The sequence below is a fragment of the Biomphalaria glabrata genome, chromosome 3 (assembly GCF_947242115.1).
Source record: "Biomphalaria glabrata chromosome 3, xgBioGlab47.1, whole genome shotgun sequence".
In the NCBI taxonomy this organism is placed as follows: domain Eukaryota; kingdom Metazoa; phylum Mollusca; class Gastropoda; family Planorbidae; genus Biomphalaria; species Biomphalaria glabrata.
Window position 1 is genome coordinate 20,281,199 of NC_074713.1, and position 18,745 is coordinate 20,299,943.

The 18,745-nt window shown below is 33.1% G+C and overlaps 1 protein-coding gene across 1 annotated transcript; it reads left to right on the forward strand.

The window, feature by feature from the left end:
- The first annotated feature begins 15 nt into the window (after window positions 1-15).
- Window positions 16-11,821, forward strand: LOC106056903 (radial spoke head protein 4 homolog A-like). Its single transcript, XM_056023922.1, has 10 exons — window positions 16-283; window positions 2,589-2,778; window positions 3,342-3,624; window positions 3,737-3,796; window positions 5,116-5,229; window positions 5,585-5,682; window positions 6,113-6,254; window positions 9,420-9,532; window positions 9,910-10,169; window positions 10,616-11,821. The coding sequence occupies exons 1-10, from the start codon at window positions 177-179 to the stop codon at window positions 10,839-10,841; spliced, it is 1,593 nt and encodes a 530-aa protein (XP_055879897.1). The 5' UTR covers window positions 16-176; the 3' UTR covers window positions 10,842-11,821.
- Window positions 11,822-18,745: the final 6,924 nt, after the last annotated feature.

Below are 18,745 nucleotides of genomic sequence, written 5' to 3' on the forward strand. Positions count from 1 at the left end.
CCTATATTTTATTGTTGTTCTTAGCAACCTGCACCTAGGTGACAGGAAGCCATATGTAGGAACTGTCTAGTCTGTGTACATGTGAAACGATTAAACTTATATATCCAAATTAAAATAGGGCTCTCAATATTACGCGATACACTCTTAGAGAGACCCAACTAGATATAGTTTAAAAAATGACAGACATAGAACACGAGTTCCCTGGATATAATGACAAAAACAAAGAGTTTCAAAAAGCAAAGGCTTATTTACTTCAAAGTAGTACCGCCACAGGACTAAATGTGTAAGTCTTCAATAGATCATGAAAGTCTTCATAATAAAATATTGGTTACAGGATATAATCTAAGATTTTATTATTTCTGTAAGCTTTTAACTTATCTAAATAATTAAGTTAATTATAAATACTTTTAATTTGATAGGACCTAAAGGAAAGGTAATGCAATTGATTTATTTTATATTGCTAGATTTTTATCAAATTAAAATTTTAATCTAGATCTACATTCTTGCACAAAGTTTAACTAATGTTTAAGATTATCTATCTACCTCTATTGTTGATTAATTGGTAGATCTAACATAAAATTCAGAGATTCTCACCTTCCAGACATTATTGAAAAACAGTTTTAAAAAAATCCACATCAGAATACACTATTAAAAATCAAAGTAGGTCATCTGGCATAAAATATGTGTTTAGAAGAACTTATTTAAAAAATTATACATGGACCTACATAAAAAAAATAGATATACAACATTTAACATACCTATACTCATATTAAACAGAACTGTGCTCTGGGCTGTTGTTCGATGGTAACAATCAGTGGTCCTGGGTTCAAATCCTGCCAGTGGCCATCTCTTGCTGTCATGCAGAAGGCTTAGACTAGATTGCAATTATCTTCATATCTGAAGGAATATTTGAAAAATGTACAACAAAATGTTGATCAACTAAAGTGACACAATTCCTGTACTAAGATAAATATAAATACATTAAATGACTAGAGAAAACAAGAGTAAAGTCTATACAAATATCATCTGAATTGAAGACATTAATTCCTAGCAGAATACAATATAATCAAGTCATGCAGAAATGATATTTGAAAAAGCAACATGATAGATACAAAGCCTACTCATTATACTAACATTTTAAAGCCTTTATAGGGAATTTAATTCTAACAAAGAATTAACAAAAAGATTAAATTAAAAAATTGAAATTCTGTTTTGATACTTTATTTGATTTTTAAGAAGAAGGAGACATAATTCACAAAAAATATCTACTAAACTTCTGCTTTAAAAGAGCCTTAAATTGTAGTGTAATTTAAGACAGGAATTGCATTAGAGGGAGCAGATAATTAAAGTCTGATTGATAATGAAAGTAAAGCTATTAATGATCTGCAGATTAATACTTCATTTCAGTATTTTCAACATAAAGTTATAATACATAAAGGAACCCCGAAATGTAGATGTTGAAGTGAAAGGTGTCTAAAAATTACATTAGAATCCAGATAATTTTAACTTATATAAGCTTATTTCACACATCCATAACAAGCCAACAATTACTCCTTCAACACACTATAGATTGATTGCTAACACTAATTTTGTGTGTAAACAAGTCATATGATATGTTAGATCATCAAAAGTAAGGTTCCCCTTTCAGACCTTGCAATCTTTAGAGCCAACAATTAACAATTGTGTCATGTGGCTAGCCCGATGATCAACCTTCTTTACTTTTCTAATGTCAGGTATCCATCAGAGATGAGTAGACTCAAGAGAATCCTAAAAAAAAATTAAATTTAAAATCTCAGTTTTCACCAAAGATTTGAATCCAAGACCTCTCAGTTTGAAAGCCAAGCACTTTAGCCACCAAGGCCCCTATGTTACATCATGTTTGAGCATTCATTTGACTTGTATGTGACAAATACTGGTTGTCTGAACCTTCCTTCTCACAGTCATACACACACAATATGATATGCTCTGTGTTGGGATCAACATAAAAGATGAATTATGTATTACATGAGATAAGAGTTGTGATGTGATTACAATAAACATAAATGTCATTCTTGGTTGTTAGGTCTTCTAACTCTGGTCCACAGGGTTCACTTTTGCAACCACTGTCTTCATGTTCCTACAGGGTCCACTATCTCGCCACTAAAACAGGATCACAGTCTGTGGCTCTCTCTATCTTCAGGTTGTCTCAAGAATGCCTTCATGAGCCAACAGGAATGTCTTCCACTGATAAGAATAATCCTTCCACAATTTCCCAGACAGCTTCCTGACCAGACAACCCACACAGAGAACCTACACTACTTCTCACCGGCTGGTTTAAAATTGCTCACTGGCACTTATTCCTTCTACAATTCTAGGCATATCAAACTAAGCTCTAGTTCTGTTTCTCCATTCACCTAGGCAGGAATAAACTGTCTCTCTCATTCATCTCAACAAAATGTTCATCACTGGTCTTGAACAGTGCCTTCACTGAAGCAGAGTTATAACAACCGACATGAACTATGCTAATAAATAAATAAAATTGAAATACATTCTTATTGCTTAAATTGTTATGCTATTGAAATATTTATTTATATATTTTTTCTTCACAGTTATGATCATCTGTCTCGTGTGTTGGGAAAAATTCTTGATGAGAGACCAGATAATGTTGTAGATATTTTTGAAGATATTAGCAAAGATTGTAAAAGAACTAAATTTACCTCAGATGTTGATACCATCCAAGACAAAGTAGACAGATCCACTGAAGTTGCCCTTGCACAAATTCAGAGGAAATTGTTTACAGTAAGTTATGCATTCGGGAATTAGAAGATGCTATTTATCTGAACTATGTTTAGTCATCATACGGAGGTTTTAAAAACATTCACAATTTTGTTTTGAAAATGATAGTTATACAGTTTGTAATATAGGATGTTCTTCCATCCCCCTATCTTTAATGGGCACCTTATACATGTAAGTAAAGGTGCCATTAATTGATGGTATGCAAAAGAAAAAAATAAGCTTTATGTCATGTTCTTATGGGTCTTTGGGTTTTGAAAGAGAACTTTTATTTAAGGAAAGGCTAACAATAGTTTTTTTTTCTTAAAGTGTGAACATTTATTTCGTACCAACACTTTTTCCAAATCATTTTTCTTTTTGAACCCTGCCCACCACAATCCTATGCCAGCTTGCAGAAGCTTCAGGCTAGGATGTAATAATCTTCATGACTGAAGGAACCTTCTAAAATCTTACAAGTTAGAATCTGTTTCTCATGCCTTTGATATCATTTAAATATTATAAGGGGAGACAATCATTTATTTCAGAATATTGATTGAAAAAAAAAAGTTAACAAATTTTTTTATTGTCAGAGAGTAGGTGAAGATGGTGAAGAGGAAGTAGCTCAAGATGAAGATGTTGAAACACCTCTTCCAAACTTGATGGAGCTATGCTTCTTCTTTGAACAAGCTGCCATTGGTCTAAACAGAGAAGAAGTTGTCCGCATCTGGTTGGCCATGAAGAACCTTGTTGACAATCACCCCTTGCAGCATGTGAGGTTTTGGGGCAAAATTTTAGGCACAGAACAGAATTACTATGTGGCAGAAGTAGAGTACAGAGAGGGTGATGAAGAAGAGGATGAGGAAGAAGAGGCAAGTTTATATCACCAACTTTAAGTTTAAATAAAACTATTAGTAACAAATCTTATCAACAAAAAAAGTTTAGGATAATTTGTGTGTGTAACTTTCTTTTGTATTAAAACAGACAGAGGAAGCAAAGGAGGAGGATAAAGATATTGACAAGGATGCAGGGGAAGAGGGAGAAGATGGTAAGTTCTTTTTTTTTTTTTTTCACATGACTTTTTTATTTGACTTAATCCTGTGAACTCCCAGGGGACCTTAGGGCCACAACCACACCTCTCCACCGAACTTAGTTCTGAGCAGCTTTCTTCATCTGCTGCTATGGTATTCCAGCATCCTCAGCTTCACTGATGGTTGACCTCTTCCAAGTTTGCTTAGATTCCAATCAAGTGCCTGCCTTTATTGTAACATGTTTAGCTGGTTGTTGTAGGGTGTGTCCTATCCATCTCCACTTTATGTGTTTTGTTATGTGTTTTTATCTATTTCTCTCCCACAAATTGACAGTAGTTATCTTTTCAGGCCACCTAAATCCTAATATCCAGTGTAGGCATCTGTTAATTAATTTGTTTTAGTGACTCTCCATGTCTAGTATTTTCATATAATTTGTTTTAATTGCACTTAAGCTTAACCAAAAAATTGCAATGTGTTTGTTTATTTCAAGAAATATTTCTTTATGTTGTTGACTTGTAGCACCAAACTACTGGTTGATAACCAAACTGCTGTAGCTGAATTATATTTTAACTTGTAAAAACTTGAAATGACTTGAATAACTTCTTTGTGAACAATACTATAAATAACTTTTATTACATATAGACAAATTAAACTTGAGATGAAATGAAATAAATGTAGTAGACTTTAGTAATAATGTAAAAATTGTATATTAAACAAAATCTAACACTACAAAAACATATCTTTTCACTCTGGCATTCTAGAGTCATTTTGTGTACTTAAGTCAGCTTACAACAATGCAGCATATCTTGCATCATTCAACCTGAATAGCCACCAACCATCTTCTTCTCATCTTCACCATAGAAACACACACACACATTATAACAATATTATACTATGGATAAAATATTTTACCATTATGTAAAACTTTAAGTTATTAATAGGCCCAGATACTTCAGCTTCAAAAAATATTCAAATATATTAATAAAATCATAGATGCCAATAAATCTTTATAAATATCAAGTCTGATTGAGGCTACTTATGGGGCTTTATTATTTTTTCCTAATTTAAAACATTTAAACATATTGATCTAGATCTGTCTTTTTTAAAACTGGAAAAAGGAAGCTAATAAGATAGTGTGAATTTGTTCTTCATAAATCCACATGGAGTTAATACTAATGTTAAAAATGGTCCATTTCATAATAGGATCAACTTAAGACAATAGTTTATGCTTATAAGAAACTACTCTTCTTTGGTCTAGTTTAATACTAGAATAAAATTAACATTTTATATGTTAAGTATCAGCTACAACATAATTTTTCCCCTACTTCTTAATCAGAAGAGACTGAAGAAGATGATATTCCAAAACCGGATTTCAAGTCTCCACCTGTTGTGCCTAAAGAAGAGAACCGCACTGGAGCCAATAAAAAAACATATTTTGTCTGCAATGATCGTAAGAAATATTAAAATAAATTATCACCATTTTACTTAATTATAAAATAGTCTTGCACTCTTGGTAATTAGTTTTCTAGATCATCATTAAATATGAAGATACCACAGGAATAATGAGATGTGTCTCAAAATAGGCATACTGCACCTATAAAGTCTGAACACTTTCCCTTCATCTTTTAGAGTGTAACAAATTTAGATCACTTTTTAATGATATCTAGTGGAAAAAAAAAAGGCTAACAGTAAGGGAGGTAACAAAAAGAATAGCTCATCTCATTCTTCATCTCATTTGCAGTTTTCATATATTATTACTTTTTTGATGACATAACTATGTTTGTGTTATATTTTCTAAACATTAGCTGGAAAACCGTGGGTGAAACTACCAATGGTCAGTCCAAATCAAATTAGTGCTGCAAGACAAATAAAGAAATATTTTACAGGAAGATTAGATGCACCAGTAAGGATAATGTTTGTTCATTAATTTAAAATTATTATTATATATATAACTACAAATATTTAGTGCATGTATTAGAGATGCCTTAAAAGATATATTTGTTGTCAAGGAATGTAATAATACTTTAATATTTCTTTAAGAAAATTGTTGATGAAAAATTATTTGGGTAATGAAAATCAATTATTTGACTTGATAAAAATAGCTTTAATTGCATTATAATTATAATAATTATAATATCATTTGTAACCATGGAGTCGCATAAAAAAACTGCAACTGTCGTTTATAGAACCTCTATTTAGTTAGTTGTCCCCATGTCATTTTAACAGCCTTTAATTTCTGTAACAACTTATCACTTCAAAATTTTTGGTAGGCATACTCATACATGTTTTAATGTGAAAACTTTAATAAATAGAACTTACCTATTTCTATCTAGGTTGTTAGTTACCCACCATTCCCTGGTAATGAAGCCAACTACCTAAGATCTCAGATTGCCAGGATTAGTGCTGGAACACATATTTCACCATCCGGTTTCTACCAGTTTGATGAGGAGGAGGAAGAGGAGGAGGAAGGAGAAGGTAACCTAATTCAATTATAATAAAAAAAATACTCTTTTAAATCTCAAGATTATACTTATTCTAGTTTTTAAAAATCTAGTGAGGGAAAAACTATCTTACCTTATACTACAGTAAGAAAATATTATTATGTCAATCATCACTGCCTAATGAACAGAATATTGACTGTCTATTTGTTGAAGATCATAATAACAAAAACATACAGGATGTTAACTGACAAACAAGTTTAGAATTAGTATTTAAAAAATTTCTCTTTCCCCCCCTCTTGAAAAAAAAATTAAAGAAATGGCATGTGCTCTGGATTGTTGGCCCCAAGTTCAAGCCTGCCTGCCACTATCCCCCCTGCCATCCTGTGGGAAGTTTGGGCCAGGATGAAATAATCTTCAATGCTGAAGGAAAGCTTTTAAAGCAAAAATAATAGCACCAAACACCAAAAATGTGTCACATCAGCATTCTGAAATGGCAATGTTAGGCAATGGCGTCACTAGGGTGGGTGTTACCTGGTGTGGTCAGTCTAGGGTGCCCCCCCCCGTTCCCCCCCCCCCCCCCCCTCCCCCACAATATTTTGTGTTTTTTCTTGTTTGTGGTGCCATAATAAACATGATTTATAATTAACTACATTAATTGATTGTTAAACAACTATAATGACTATTTATCTATTGTTCAATTTTTGTAACAATACAACCTTAAATAAATTACAATGTTTTTCTTTCTTTTCTGGAATTTCAAACTTGAAAACGTATTAACCACTTACAATTAATGTCTTTAACATTTTCATTTTTAATAAATGTGCCCGCTGTGAAAGTGTCGTCTGTTCATTGTCGAATGAGTTATGTTTAAAGGTAGGCCTACTCTTATGTATCTTTGGCCTTCTAGTACAATTTCCCTGCAAAAAAATAAAGCAAAGATAGGTAAAATAATAGATCTTAAGCTGCATTTCTAAAGCCTATAATTTTAGAACAAAAAAATTATTTCCATTGTACCAAAAATTTTAGGCAAGAAGCATTTTCTGAAAAGAATGTTGACCATATAGATTAAGTGAATGCTATACACATCTATTAAATAGCTTTTCTGTTGGTTCTTAAAATGTCCATGCCCTTCAAAGCTGCATACTATATTAAGAGGCTCGAACAAGACTCTGACCCCAAAACCCTTCTATAGAACAAAAAACTATACGAAGAACTGCCTGATCTGGAAACCACTGTGTGGTTCATCTCAGATATAGGATTACTGATCTGAACTGCCTGATCTGGAAACCACTGTGTGGCTCATCTCAGATATAGGATTACTGATCTGAACTGCCTGATCTGGAAACCACTGTGTGGCTCATCTCAGATATAGGATTACTGATCTGAACTGCCTGATCTGGAAACCACTGTGTTGTTCATCTCAGATATAGGATTACTGATCTTAACTGCATGATCTGGAAACCACTGTGTGGTTCATCTCAGATATAGGATTACTGATCTGAACTGCCTGATCTGGAAACCACTGTGTGGTTCATCTCAGATATAGGATTACTGATCTGAACTGCATGATCTGGAAACCACTGTGTGGTTCATCTCAGATATAGGATTACTGATCTGAACTGCCTGATCTGGAAACCACTGTGTGGTTCATCTCAGATATAGGATTACTGATCTTAACTGCCTGATCTGGAAACCACTGTGTGGTTCATCTCAGATATAGGATTACTGATCTGAACCCTCCAACATGAAAAATGAAAACAATGAAGAAGAAGAAGAAATAAAGACTCGTTGTTAATATGGTCACAAAATGTCAAATATTCTGATTTTATAGAAACAATCTGTGCAATTTATCCTTCCATTGTTTTTCTTCTTTACATCAATCATAGCAACAACTTCATTGTCAATTGTATTGCGATGCCCTTGTTTTCTGATTTTCTAATTCTGATGACTATTCTCAATGCTTCATGCATCTTTTGATGTTCCAATTTTGGACTTTACTTCCACCACTTATTAAGTTACTAATTTGTATTTCATTTCTATAGACTAAGTTCAAGATAGTTGACAACAAAAGACATACAATTACTTGATATTAAGTGACTAATTCAGCCCCAATAGGAAGCATCAGAACCATTATTTTAACCACTTGCGTACTTTTCCTTTTGTAAAATTGGCCCAGGACAAAAAGAAACAATCAACTAAAATATTTAAGCCTATATCATTAGACTGATTCATCATAACATTTCCTTCATTTTGGCTAGAGTTTCTTTTACATTCAACATCTGAAATTACATCATCATCTTCAGAAATCTCAATTGCCACTTATTTACTTGCCAACTCTATAAAATTTACATTCAGTACATGTGAAATTTTGATAATATTATATGCCTGAAGAATATCGTCATTTGTTGAACAGTGACTATTAGTTGGCATCCTGATATTACAGTGCTAGCTACAATTTTAACAGATTTGATAAAAACATTGTTAAAAATTAAAGCAGTTCTTCTTCTTCTTCTTCATTCTCATTGTTATGTTGGAGTGTTCAGATGACTAGACCAATACATGAGATGAACTGCGCAGTGGTTTCCAAATCAGGGAGCTCTCCATATAGTTTTCTTTCTATTGGGGTGTTTTGGGGCCAGTGTCTTATACGGGCCTCTTGGTAAAGAGAGCAGTTTTGGAGGATGTTGTCGGCATTCTCTGGTGATACTCCACATTAAAGCAGTGTTTTTATACATGCTACTAAGTAAGGTCTCACATCTGCTCTTAATTTAAAGTATAGTGTAACGTTTTGGACTATATGTAGAATTTCATTGAACAATTTAAATATGCTTAGCCGAAATATTAAAAAAAATGTATATAGATCTATTTATCAATTGTGAATAACATATTCCAATATTTAGCCACTGACACTTACTTTTTTTAATTGTCAGTTATTCCAAACGTGCATTTTTTTACTCTTGGGTGTCACCCGGTGCGGACCGCACCCCCTAGTGACGCCACTGATGTTAGGTAGCGTCTTGTCAATCTCAAAAATGTTAAATTCATTTTGATTTTTACTGGAAAGCCAAAAGAAGCTGAAATACAAACTTCATTTATTTACTTTTTTAAAAAAAAAATATTTTAGATATATCTTTGATTTTGAAACAAACAAACACAGACATTTGCTTTTTCAGACATTAACTTGTATTTAACATTTCAGGCGGGCGGGATCATTTTGTTGAGAACATTGACTTTGAGGGTATTCCTGTCCGAGAATTGGCAGATCCATCCCTCAGTAACTGGGTACATCATGTGCAGCACATCCTTCCTCAGGTACAAACCTCAGAACTGCATTTTTTTTTTCAAATAAAAAATTGTGACTACTTAAAAATTATTAGCCTAACTGATTTTGAGTCTTTAGGATCATTTGGACTATAAATATTTAGAAAAAAAAATTAAAGTCTCTATCTCATATAAAAATGTGATATAACTTTTTGAAGCTCTTGATAAAAATTCTTCTTTGAAACAAGTAATTTTTTAAAATAAGATTTAAATAATAAATTTTAATATTAATATATTTAACAAAACTAACAAATACATTTAATGCTACTAGAAAATGAATGTTTCTTTATCAATGAAATTAATTTAATTATTACAAATTCTTTAAAGGGCACATATTAAATGAAAAAAAATGCTTTTAATTTCTTCAGGGCCGATGTTCATGGTGGAATCCTGTTCAGAAGGCAGAGGAGGATTTTGAGGAAGATGAAGAGGAGGAGGAGAGAGAGGAACCTGACGAGCCAGAACCAGAAGTCGGGCCTCCACTTCTGACTCCTATAGCAGAAGATGAGGAGGTAGGAGGCATGCCTGCCTGGACTCCAACACTCTCTTCACAACTAATTTCACAGTTTTCTGTGGCTGTCATGCATTCCAATCTGTGGCCTGGAGCACATGCTTTCGCTATTGACAAGTGAGTCATTGCTATAATTTTTAAAAATCCTTTTATTTATAAATGACAGATTTGAAAGCAAAGACATATAAATGTAGTAAGTACAGACTAATAGAATGCAACTGTTTGATTATTTTTTAAACAAATTTTGCTTTTGTAAAGCAAATCTTTCTGGCTTTAAGCATGTTCAGTGTGTTCTGGTCCAATCTCTTTTATGGACCTATTGGGTGAGGTGGTATCTGGTAATGCTGCCTTTAAGTGCTCAGCAAATACTACTCAGTTGAATTGGGATTAGAACTTGAGCCCCTCTGATAGGTAGTCATGCAGTTTATGCCAGTCATCCCAGTGGTCAACATTTTTATCGAAGGGTGAAAAAAAGTGAAGAAAAACCCTCCCCTTGCGATCTAGTTTTCTCATTAAAAAATGCTGCATAAAAAAAAGTCATCACTATTTTTTACTTGTTTTAGAAAATTTGAGAACATCTACATTGGATATGGGCATAAGTATAAACCAGAAAACTACACTCCGCCAAACCCACCCCCAATACAAGAAGAGTTCCCAAGTGGCCCAGAAATCACAGAGGCAGACGACCCAACTCCTGAGGAGGAGGCAGCACTCAGAGCTGCTCAGCAGGAAGCTGCTGAAGCTGAAGAGATGGAGGAGCCTGAAGGAGATGATGATGAAGACGATTAGATTATTTGAATTTGATTGGAGGATTTGCCTACTTTACTGTAGCTTTTATAAGATCATTTGACTGTTAGGAAAAAGAGTCATGTGAACTCATGATGCTGACATCTCTTGATTTGAAAAGTCAACATTACAAGGCAACTATTATTACATCAGGCAAAAACACATCATATTGCGTTAATGTTCTGTTCGTCTTGCATCTTCATCTTCTTCTCTTTCTTCCTTCTTTTCTTACACTACGCTGGATATTGTTGGACATAACAGCTAGTATTAAAGTTTAAAAGTTTGTTATTATTTCCATCATATTAGCAAACAAACATGAATATGTTCAAACTTTGGACAATTTAATTTATAATATAGGCTTACATGATTTACAATAATGTTTCTTTTTTTTTTTTGTTTTTAAATTCTACTTACAAATTTTGATAGATATTTTCACTGTCTATTGGTACAACTTTACATTTTTATTATTTTCTGTTTTTTATTTTTTATATTTTTGCTTAAAAAACATCAAGTGAAAAAATATAGCATAATTACAACATTTGTAACCAATGTTTGAAACTCATTTGAGTAAAAGACTGTACATTTGTCTGTTTCATTTTATCATCCCAGGATTTAATGTGATATGTATATAAAATGAACATTATATAGAAATGAATATTTTAAAAGTATAAAATGCTTGATTATTGAGATTGTATGACTTTGAGAGTGGAGTGACAGTCAAGAGAACAGTTTGCACCTAAATCTAGGAGGTGCAGGCTGGCGTGCCTGACAGTTCAGTTTCTTCCATCTATAGTTATCATAAGAATTCAGATTTCATATTCTAAATGTTATTTTTTTGTTTCAAATGAACCATTACATTATTATTTATTGCTACTCTTTTTTTTTTTTTTAGTAAAATATTTTGTTTTGTGCTATGGTTGAAAAATGGTGACTGATAATTTTATGTAACAAAAATATACATGAATAAAATGAATAAATACAAACTAGAGATTGTTTTTTTCTATATATTAATTGATTTTCTTAAAATAATTCTAAGTTTTTATTTAAAGAGAAATTATATAGAATCATTAACTTTTGAGGGTCTAAAATATATTTGAACAGAAACTTGCAAACTGTTTAACAATAACAACGCATGCAGACACGAAGATCTCTTTGAACTGTAGCAGCCAAGCTTACCGACTTGTTCTTCTAAAATCAATTAGAATTTATGTTCATGGGAGACAAACGTCGCTCTATTTGAGGTGACTCATTTTATTTATTACATCCCTTGTATTAAAAAAAAGGAAACGACATTAAATCATAAAAAAAAAATGCAGTCCTATTTAATGTATCTACTCATCTAGAAAAACAAAACCCCCATTTTAATAACATTTTAGCAGAAAGTCACATGCACCTCTGGTATGATATAGATGGTGATTAGGAACAACATTATTATATTATATATGTTATTATTATTATAATATTATACTTATATACTATCCAAAACTGGTTATAATTTTTGGGTACAAAAGAAATGACCTTCGCTTTCAAATATATATTTCATTTTATTATATTTGTATAAATTAATTATTTTTAAAATTATCGCAATAGTTGTTCTTAATGAGAGGGATCCAAGCAGATGTAAATTCGTTAAATCCCTTTTTTTTTCTGGAAGTCATAAAAAAAAAAGGTTACATGGATAGTTTGTGTGGAAAGACAAACTCATAATCGGCCCCCGACATGGTTTCAGCATGAACATTAGAAGATATGAACTATACACTAACTCCATTTAAACAGAGAAAAATAGGCGTGTGCCGGTTAGGACAATTTGTACATATGCTCCTTCTTTCCTAATGCAATTGGATTGTGGAATGGGTTGCCTGAGCTCTCCAGGAACACTAATGACTCAGAATATAAGTGGTCTTTTTTATTGGAATATCCATTGAGCAATTATCTTTAAAAAAAAAAAGTCTGTTATTCGTAAGATAAGATAAAGGTATTCTTTCTCTTTTAAAACAAAAGTTAACAAATTATTTAAACTATAAGTAGCTAATAGGAAAAACTTAGTAATTGAAACAAAACGTTTGCAGGAAAGCTTTAAAAGTAAATTGTATATCCGTCTCCCTTAGCCTACTATTAATACTATTAATAGTGAGTAGTTGTAAAAATGGTGTTTTTTTTTTAAATTGCTTGTATAGTTAATTTTTAAAATTAAACAGTTTGCTTTTTGAGTACAAAAAAGTAACCTTTCATCAGAACTTTGTCTGTCTGTGGCATTTAAGTCTCGGGAGACGATCTTTTCTCTCTGCAACAAATCTATTGATGGGGGAAAGCCTGGGCGGTAATTTGCGAGTGCTGAGCTGCCCACACGTCAACACTCGCCTCTCTTCCATACTTACCAGATCCAAAGGGATGGAAAACCATCTCAATTTATTTGTGGTCAGGTGGATGGAGAGCTTACCAGAGAACAATAGTCTTACCACTGACCCCCCCCCCCCCCCCGCCTACGGGGTACCATAACTTTGTAACATCTAAAATATCATGATATTTGATTTTCAACATCTTGCCTGGTTCATATAATACTAACGATTCTAACGGACGGACTGACGAACGAACAGACCACACAAAACTAATAACTGCTTTTCTCCTTTCTGGGCCGCTAAAAATTGAATGATTACAAAGTATTTATAACTTCCTAGTGATGTTCCTTGCAGGAATATGGAAGATGTGTTGTATTTTTAGTTTCTTTCTTTCTTTACAATGAAGAACAAAGTCGCAGAATCTTTAACGGCAATTTGTTTTTTTCACTATCGATGTCGCATACAAAATGATCTCATCAATATTGTCTCGTTGGCCAGTTTCTAGGCCTATATATATCTTTGTCTTTGTTAATAGCTTAGGACGTAATACAAAAGGTTAAGTCTAAACGCTGGAACAGTATTAAAAAAGAACAAAAATCCCAGCGCGTTGACAAGTCTGAAGACTCATTGCGGTGACGTAAGGCTAGAATCAGAGTCTGTAGTAAATGTGACGTGCGTTGTCAAGTCTCCGGAATATTTACTTTCAATTTTGAACCTCATCCCCGGTCTGTTGGTTAGACTGAGCGCACAAATGAATTTTATAGTGCCCAATTATGAGAGGCACGTGAGCAATAGTAGTGCGAGACAAGCTGGTGTCCACTGTTGGTCTGAGGGACTCCCTTTGTCATTGTCTCCGCCATTCATTGATAGAAGGGAGGGGGAGAGGAATAGGGGGGAATGGGGATAACAGACAGGCCCGAGTGGTCTTCTCTTGGTTACAGTGAATAGCGAGGCAGAAAGTTGAAGAGCTCTCAGGGTTTTTGGTGTGTGAAAAAAAGGAGAAAGAAGGGGGGAGACTTCATAACAATGCAGAATGTGAAATCTTTTTAGCCGATGCTGTCCTTAGGTCAGAAACTTTCAGACAGTGTGGCGCCACAGTCGGCAAACGTTAAATGAGCCGTGCTGTTAAAACGGATGACAACCCTCCCGCGCAGCACGCGCCTGGAACAATGGCAGACCGAACGATACTAAGGGTGTGTACGGATGGAGATGGGAAGGAAAGGGGAGTGCATCCAGTCGACAGATTATTTGATCAGCAGACGTGGACGAAATTAACATTGAACATTTTTGTTTGATTTCGTGACGCTTAGGAAAAAGTTGTGGAATAAACGATGACAATACGATTTTCTGATAGACAGCGTCTCAGTTGTATAAATAGAAAGAAACTCTAAGGCTTGAAATTCGCTTACTGATTAACGAAACGGTCAAATGTCATGTTTAATATCTCTTGTGCATTATGGGCTCTCACTAAACGGATAAAAGAAAAAAAAAAGTGATATATAACTGAAGCATTTTGTAACGTTTTTTAAAAAATTTAAAGTATTATCTTAACAAATACATTTCTATCAGATGTATGGGATTTTCGTATACCTCTTTACCCCCCCCCCCCCATTACATGCTTTTACAAATGTGAGCAGGTCAGGCAGGCGCGAGTGGATAGAGAGGACCTATTCTCTGCTGCTCAACATTAAATTTTACCTAACAGTAGGCAGATGTTTGCGCTACTGGGTGGGCTCATCTGTGACACCTCAGTCTACGACCAAGGGGCTAGAGTCACCTAAGTAACCAGACATACTAAACTAAACTGTATGGAAACAAGATAACAAACTTTAGTTTAGTATAAATAAACAAAATGAAACTTTATTTACATGGAATCAAATAATAATAAAATATAATATATACACTAACCACTAAAAACTACCTTCTAAATCTACGCCACTACAAACACTAACTTGACTAACAAACGAACCAAACTAACTAACACAAACTGATCAAACCAACTATCTAACTAAATCACTACAACTACTACACTAGACCTATCTAACACACTACAATAAACTAGTCTAGATCTACAATATCCTACTATTACACTCATAACACTAACACTAAAACAAGAATATCTTATCCTTAGGCTCAGTACCTTACTATTCACTAAGAACAGAACTGAGAAACAGACTATAAATATAACTAAGTTTACCAAGGCGATAATAAAGAAACGAAATAACACTAGCTTAAGCTTCCCTAGAATTAGATCTAGAATAGATCTACAGAAACAATAACAAAACTATCAATAGCAGAAACAAAGTAACACTAGATTCTAGATTCCCTAGAATTAGAATAGATCTAACAACAGCAGTTATAAACAGCAGCTATTAGCAGTAATATTCAACAGCAGCAGCTAAAAGCAGCAGTTAAAAGCAGCTAAAAGCAGTAATATTCAGCAGCTAAAAGCAGCAGTTAAAAGCAGTAACAATAGCCTGCAATACATAAATGCAAAACTATATTAGATCTATATTCTATTAGGACTGATGGACGCCGCCATCTTCAACACAGCATGTTGCCAACTATTATGACAAATAGTCCAAGTAGAAAATAAAATAACTACCTTACACATAGTATAGATCTAGTAAAAAAATATAAAATATTTCTACACTTACAGGCCGTCCCAGGTACAGGAATAAAAATATAATTAGACGACAGACCACAAAGATCTTCAGCTGTCACACAGACAGATATGGTACTGACCACTGGTCAAATGTACACTCAACTGTTTTTAAAACAGCGTGGCATCACTTTTTATACACAAAAAGCGGAAGTACAATAATAATTTTGGCACTAGCCTATAAAAATAAAATATATAAAAATATAGCTCTGGGAGCGCAAGCTCACACAAAGTATATAAATTAGCCTTGTGGAGAGATTTTCATACCATACTTTGGCGTTAGGAAGTTGTTTTCCTAAAAAAAAATCTAGAACATGGAATTATCGATAATTAGATTTTGTAACGTTTTAGCTAAAAAATTAATGTAGTGTAAGCCAGAAGTGCGATTTTAAATAAATACATTTAAGATGCTTTTCATAAAAATTCGGAGAAACCGCTTTTCTCGATTAAATATCACGCATGTGTTACCGAGAAAACTATTTGCTTTATTTATTAGAAGAAGGATTTCAAACAGGTATTTGGGATTTGGCATTAGTAGAGTTTTCATTAAAAAAGTCGGAACAATTTTGGCGATGATTTGTAAGAAAATTAAAGTAATAAGTAGATTTCTTTTTCAAAACAAAATACGGAAATTCTTTACCGATAAAAAGTATTTTGTGATGTTTCATCAAGAAAATTAAATGTAAAATAAGTCTAAAAAATGATTTTTAATAATCGTTTCTACTAAATTACTTTGTTATTTTAAAATCCTGAAAAAAAAAACTATTGTCGATATTTTTGAAAAAAAAACGAAGTCATTTGACATAAATTTGTTTTAAGTTGAAAATACAGAACAATTTGATATCGATAATTAAACTATAGTGACGTATTCTCAAAGAATATAAGTGTAATATTAGTCAATTTTTCGATTTCAAACAATCATTTGACGTAATTTATTTTTTATAAAACAATATCATGAACAACTTTATAGTTAATGAAATATACGTCAGTATAGAGATTTTCATTTAACATTTAGGCCTATATGCTGTTTAGTTAAAAAAAAAACCGGAACAACATATTTTTGATCATGTGTTTTTGCAACGTTTAAGCATGGAAATTAAATGTAATATAAGTTAAAAGAGCAAACAAACATTTGTTGGCATTGATTTGTTTTGCACAAAAACACCCGGAACAATCTATTATAGATACTTCAAACTATTGCGATGTTTCGGAAGGAACATTAAAGGTTAAATCAGATTTTCAATAGCTTTTAGTGTTGTTGTTTTTTTTATCTAAACGTGACGGACACACAAATAGGGCCTAAGCGGCTTTTATCCTGATGGGGGCCTTAAACATAAAATATATAAAATTTGATGATTTAAAACGTTTTGAGGGAACTAGTTTAGTATCACGTTATGCCGCAGCCGTCCTTATACTGCATAAAATCTGCTGCATAAAAAGTCCATTTTAAAAAATGTGCGTAATATTTACATATAAATTGCAGTCTTAGCCTTTATAAACAAACAGAAATGTTTTCTTTTAATTTTACCAGCTAGTTGACCAGAAAAAACACGGTTAACTAATACTTATATTTTTTGTGAACATGTTTTGTACATTTTATAAATATACTCTGTACTATGATGCTGTAAATGTACAAAAGTTTATGAGTATCTAATGCCATATTACAACACTATCTACCTTACATTTATGTATTTTTTTTAAATAGGTGTATTTTCATGAAAAAATCGCTTGCATAATTAATTTTATAAATTAAACGGTTTGCTTTAGAAAACAAAAAAGTAGCCGTTGCACCTACATTTTGCAAGCCACAACGCATGGTGAAATAATATTATAAGATTTTCCCCTTACTGGGACCGTTAATAAAATAAAAAGAGAAATTAATTTGCAGTAGCTTGAATTTATCGCGATTATATCCCTTTGACTTTTCTCTAAGTCTCTGAGTAATACGTTTTTTTGGATTCGTTTATCTTTCACTGATTTCTCCTTGTCCCAAGCACCAACGTTGATATACATTGTTAAAACATGACGTCTTTCATCAGCTCTTATATTTGTTACTATTTGACCTACAATATAACAACAATGGGGCGGGGTGGTTAAGTGGTGAAGCTCTTGGCTTCTAAACGTCGAGATCTTTAGTCCACACAACTCTAATGGGAACCTGATATTAGTCGTGGAAAATAAAAGGCGGTAGGTCGTTGTGCTGGCCACATGACAACCTTGTTAATCGTCCGCCATAGAAGCAGATGTCCTTTACATCGTCTGACCTATAGATCGCAAGGTCTGAAAAAGGAAATTTAATTACTTATAGGTATAAGCAGCCTTTTTGTTTTTAGAGGTACCTTAACGGAGAAAGCCGCTATTAGTTTTGTGTGGTCTGTCTGTCCGTCTGTCTGTCTGTCCATCCTGTTTAGATCGCAAAAACTAGAAAAGATATAGAAAAACGATATCATGATATTTTAAATCTTGCAAAGTTCTGGTGCAACAGCGACTTTTGTTTTTAATTCGAAAGCGAATCGTTAATTAAAAAAAAAAGATTTTTAGTCTTGCATTAAAAAAAAAAAAGAAATGTAAAATATGCCTTTAACACATTCCACACGTTTGGCAAAATATTTCTTTATTTTTAACTTCATTCTTGGCAATTCAGATTCAATAAAACTGCACCGGGTTAGATTTCCTGATATTAAAAATAAGATGGTCTTATAATCAATTATATTTGAGATCCATGGATGAGGATAATGTTCTATAATCCAAGGTATTTGGGATCCATGGATGTGGATAACTGCATTCACAGTGCAGTGGCTTGCATTTGCTTTAGATAGGATTAGGAAGGGAGTTGAGGGCACCAATCGGAGCATCAAGAGTTGTCACAAACACACAGATTGCAGAGGAAATGGGAGACAATCCTT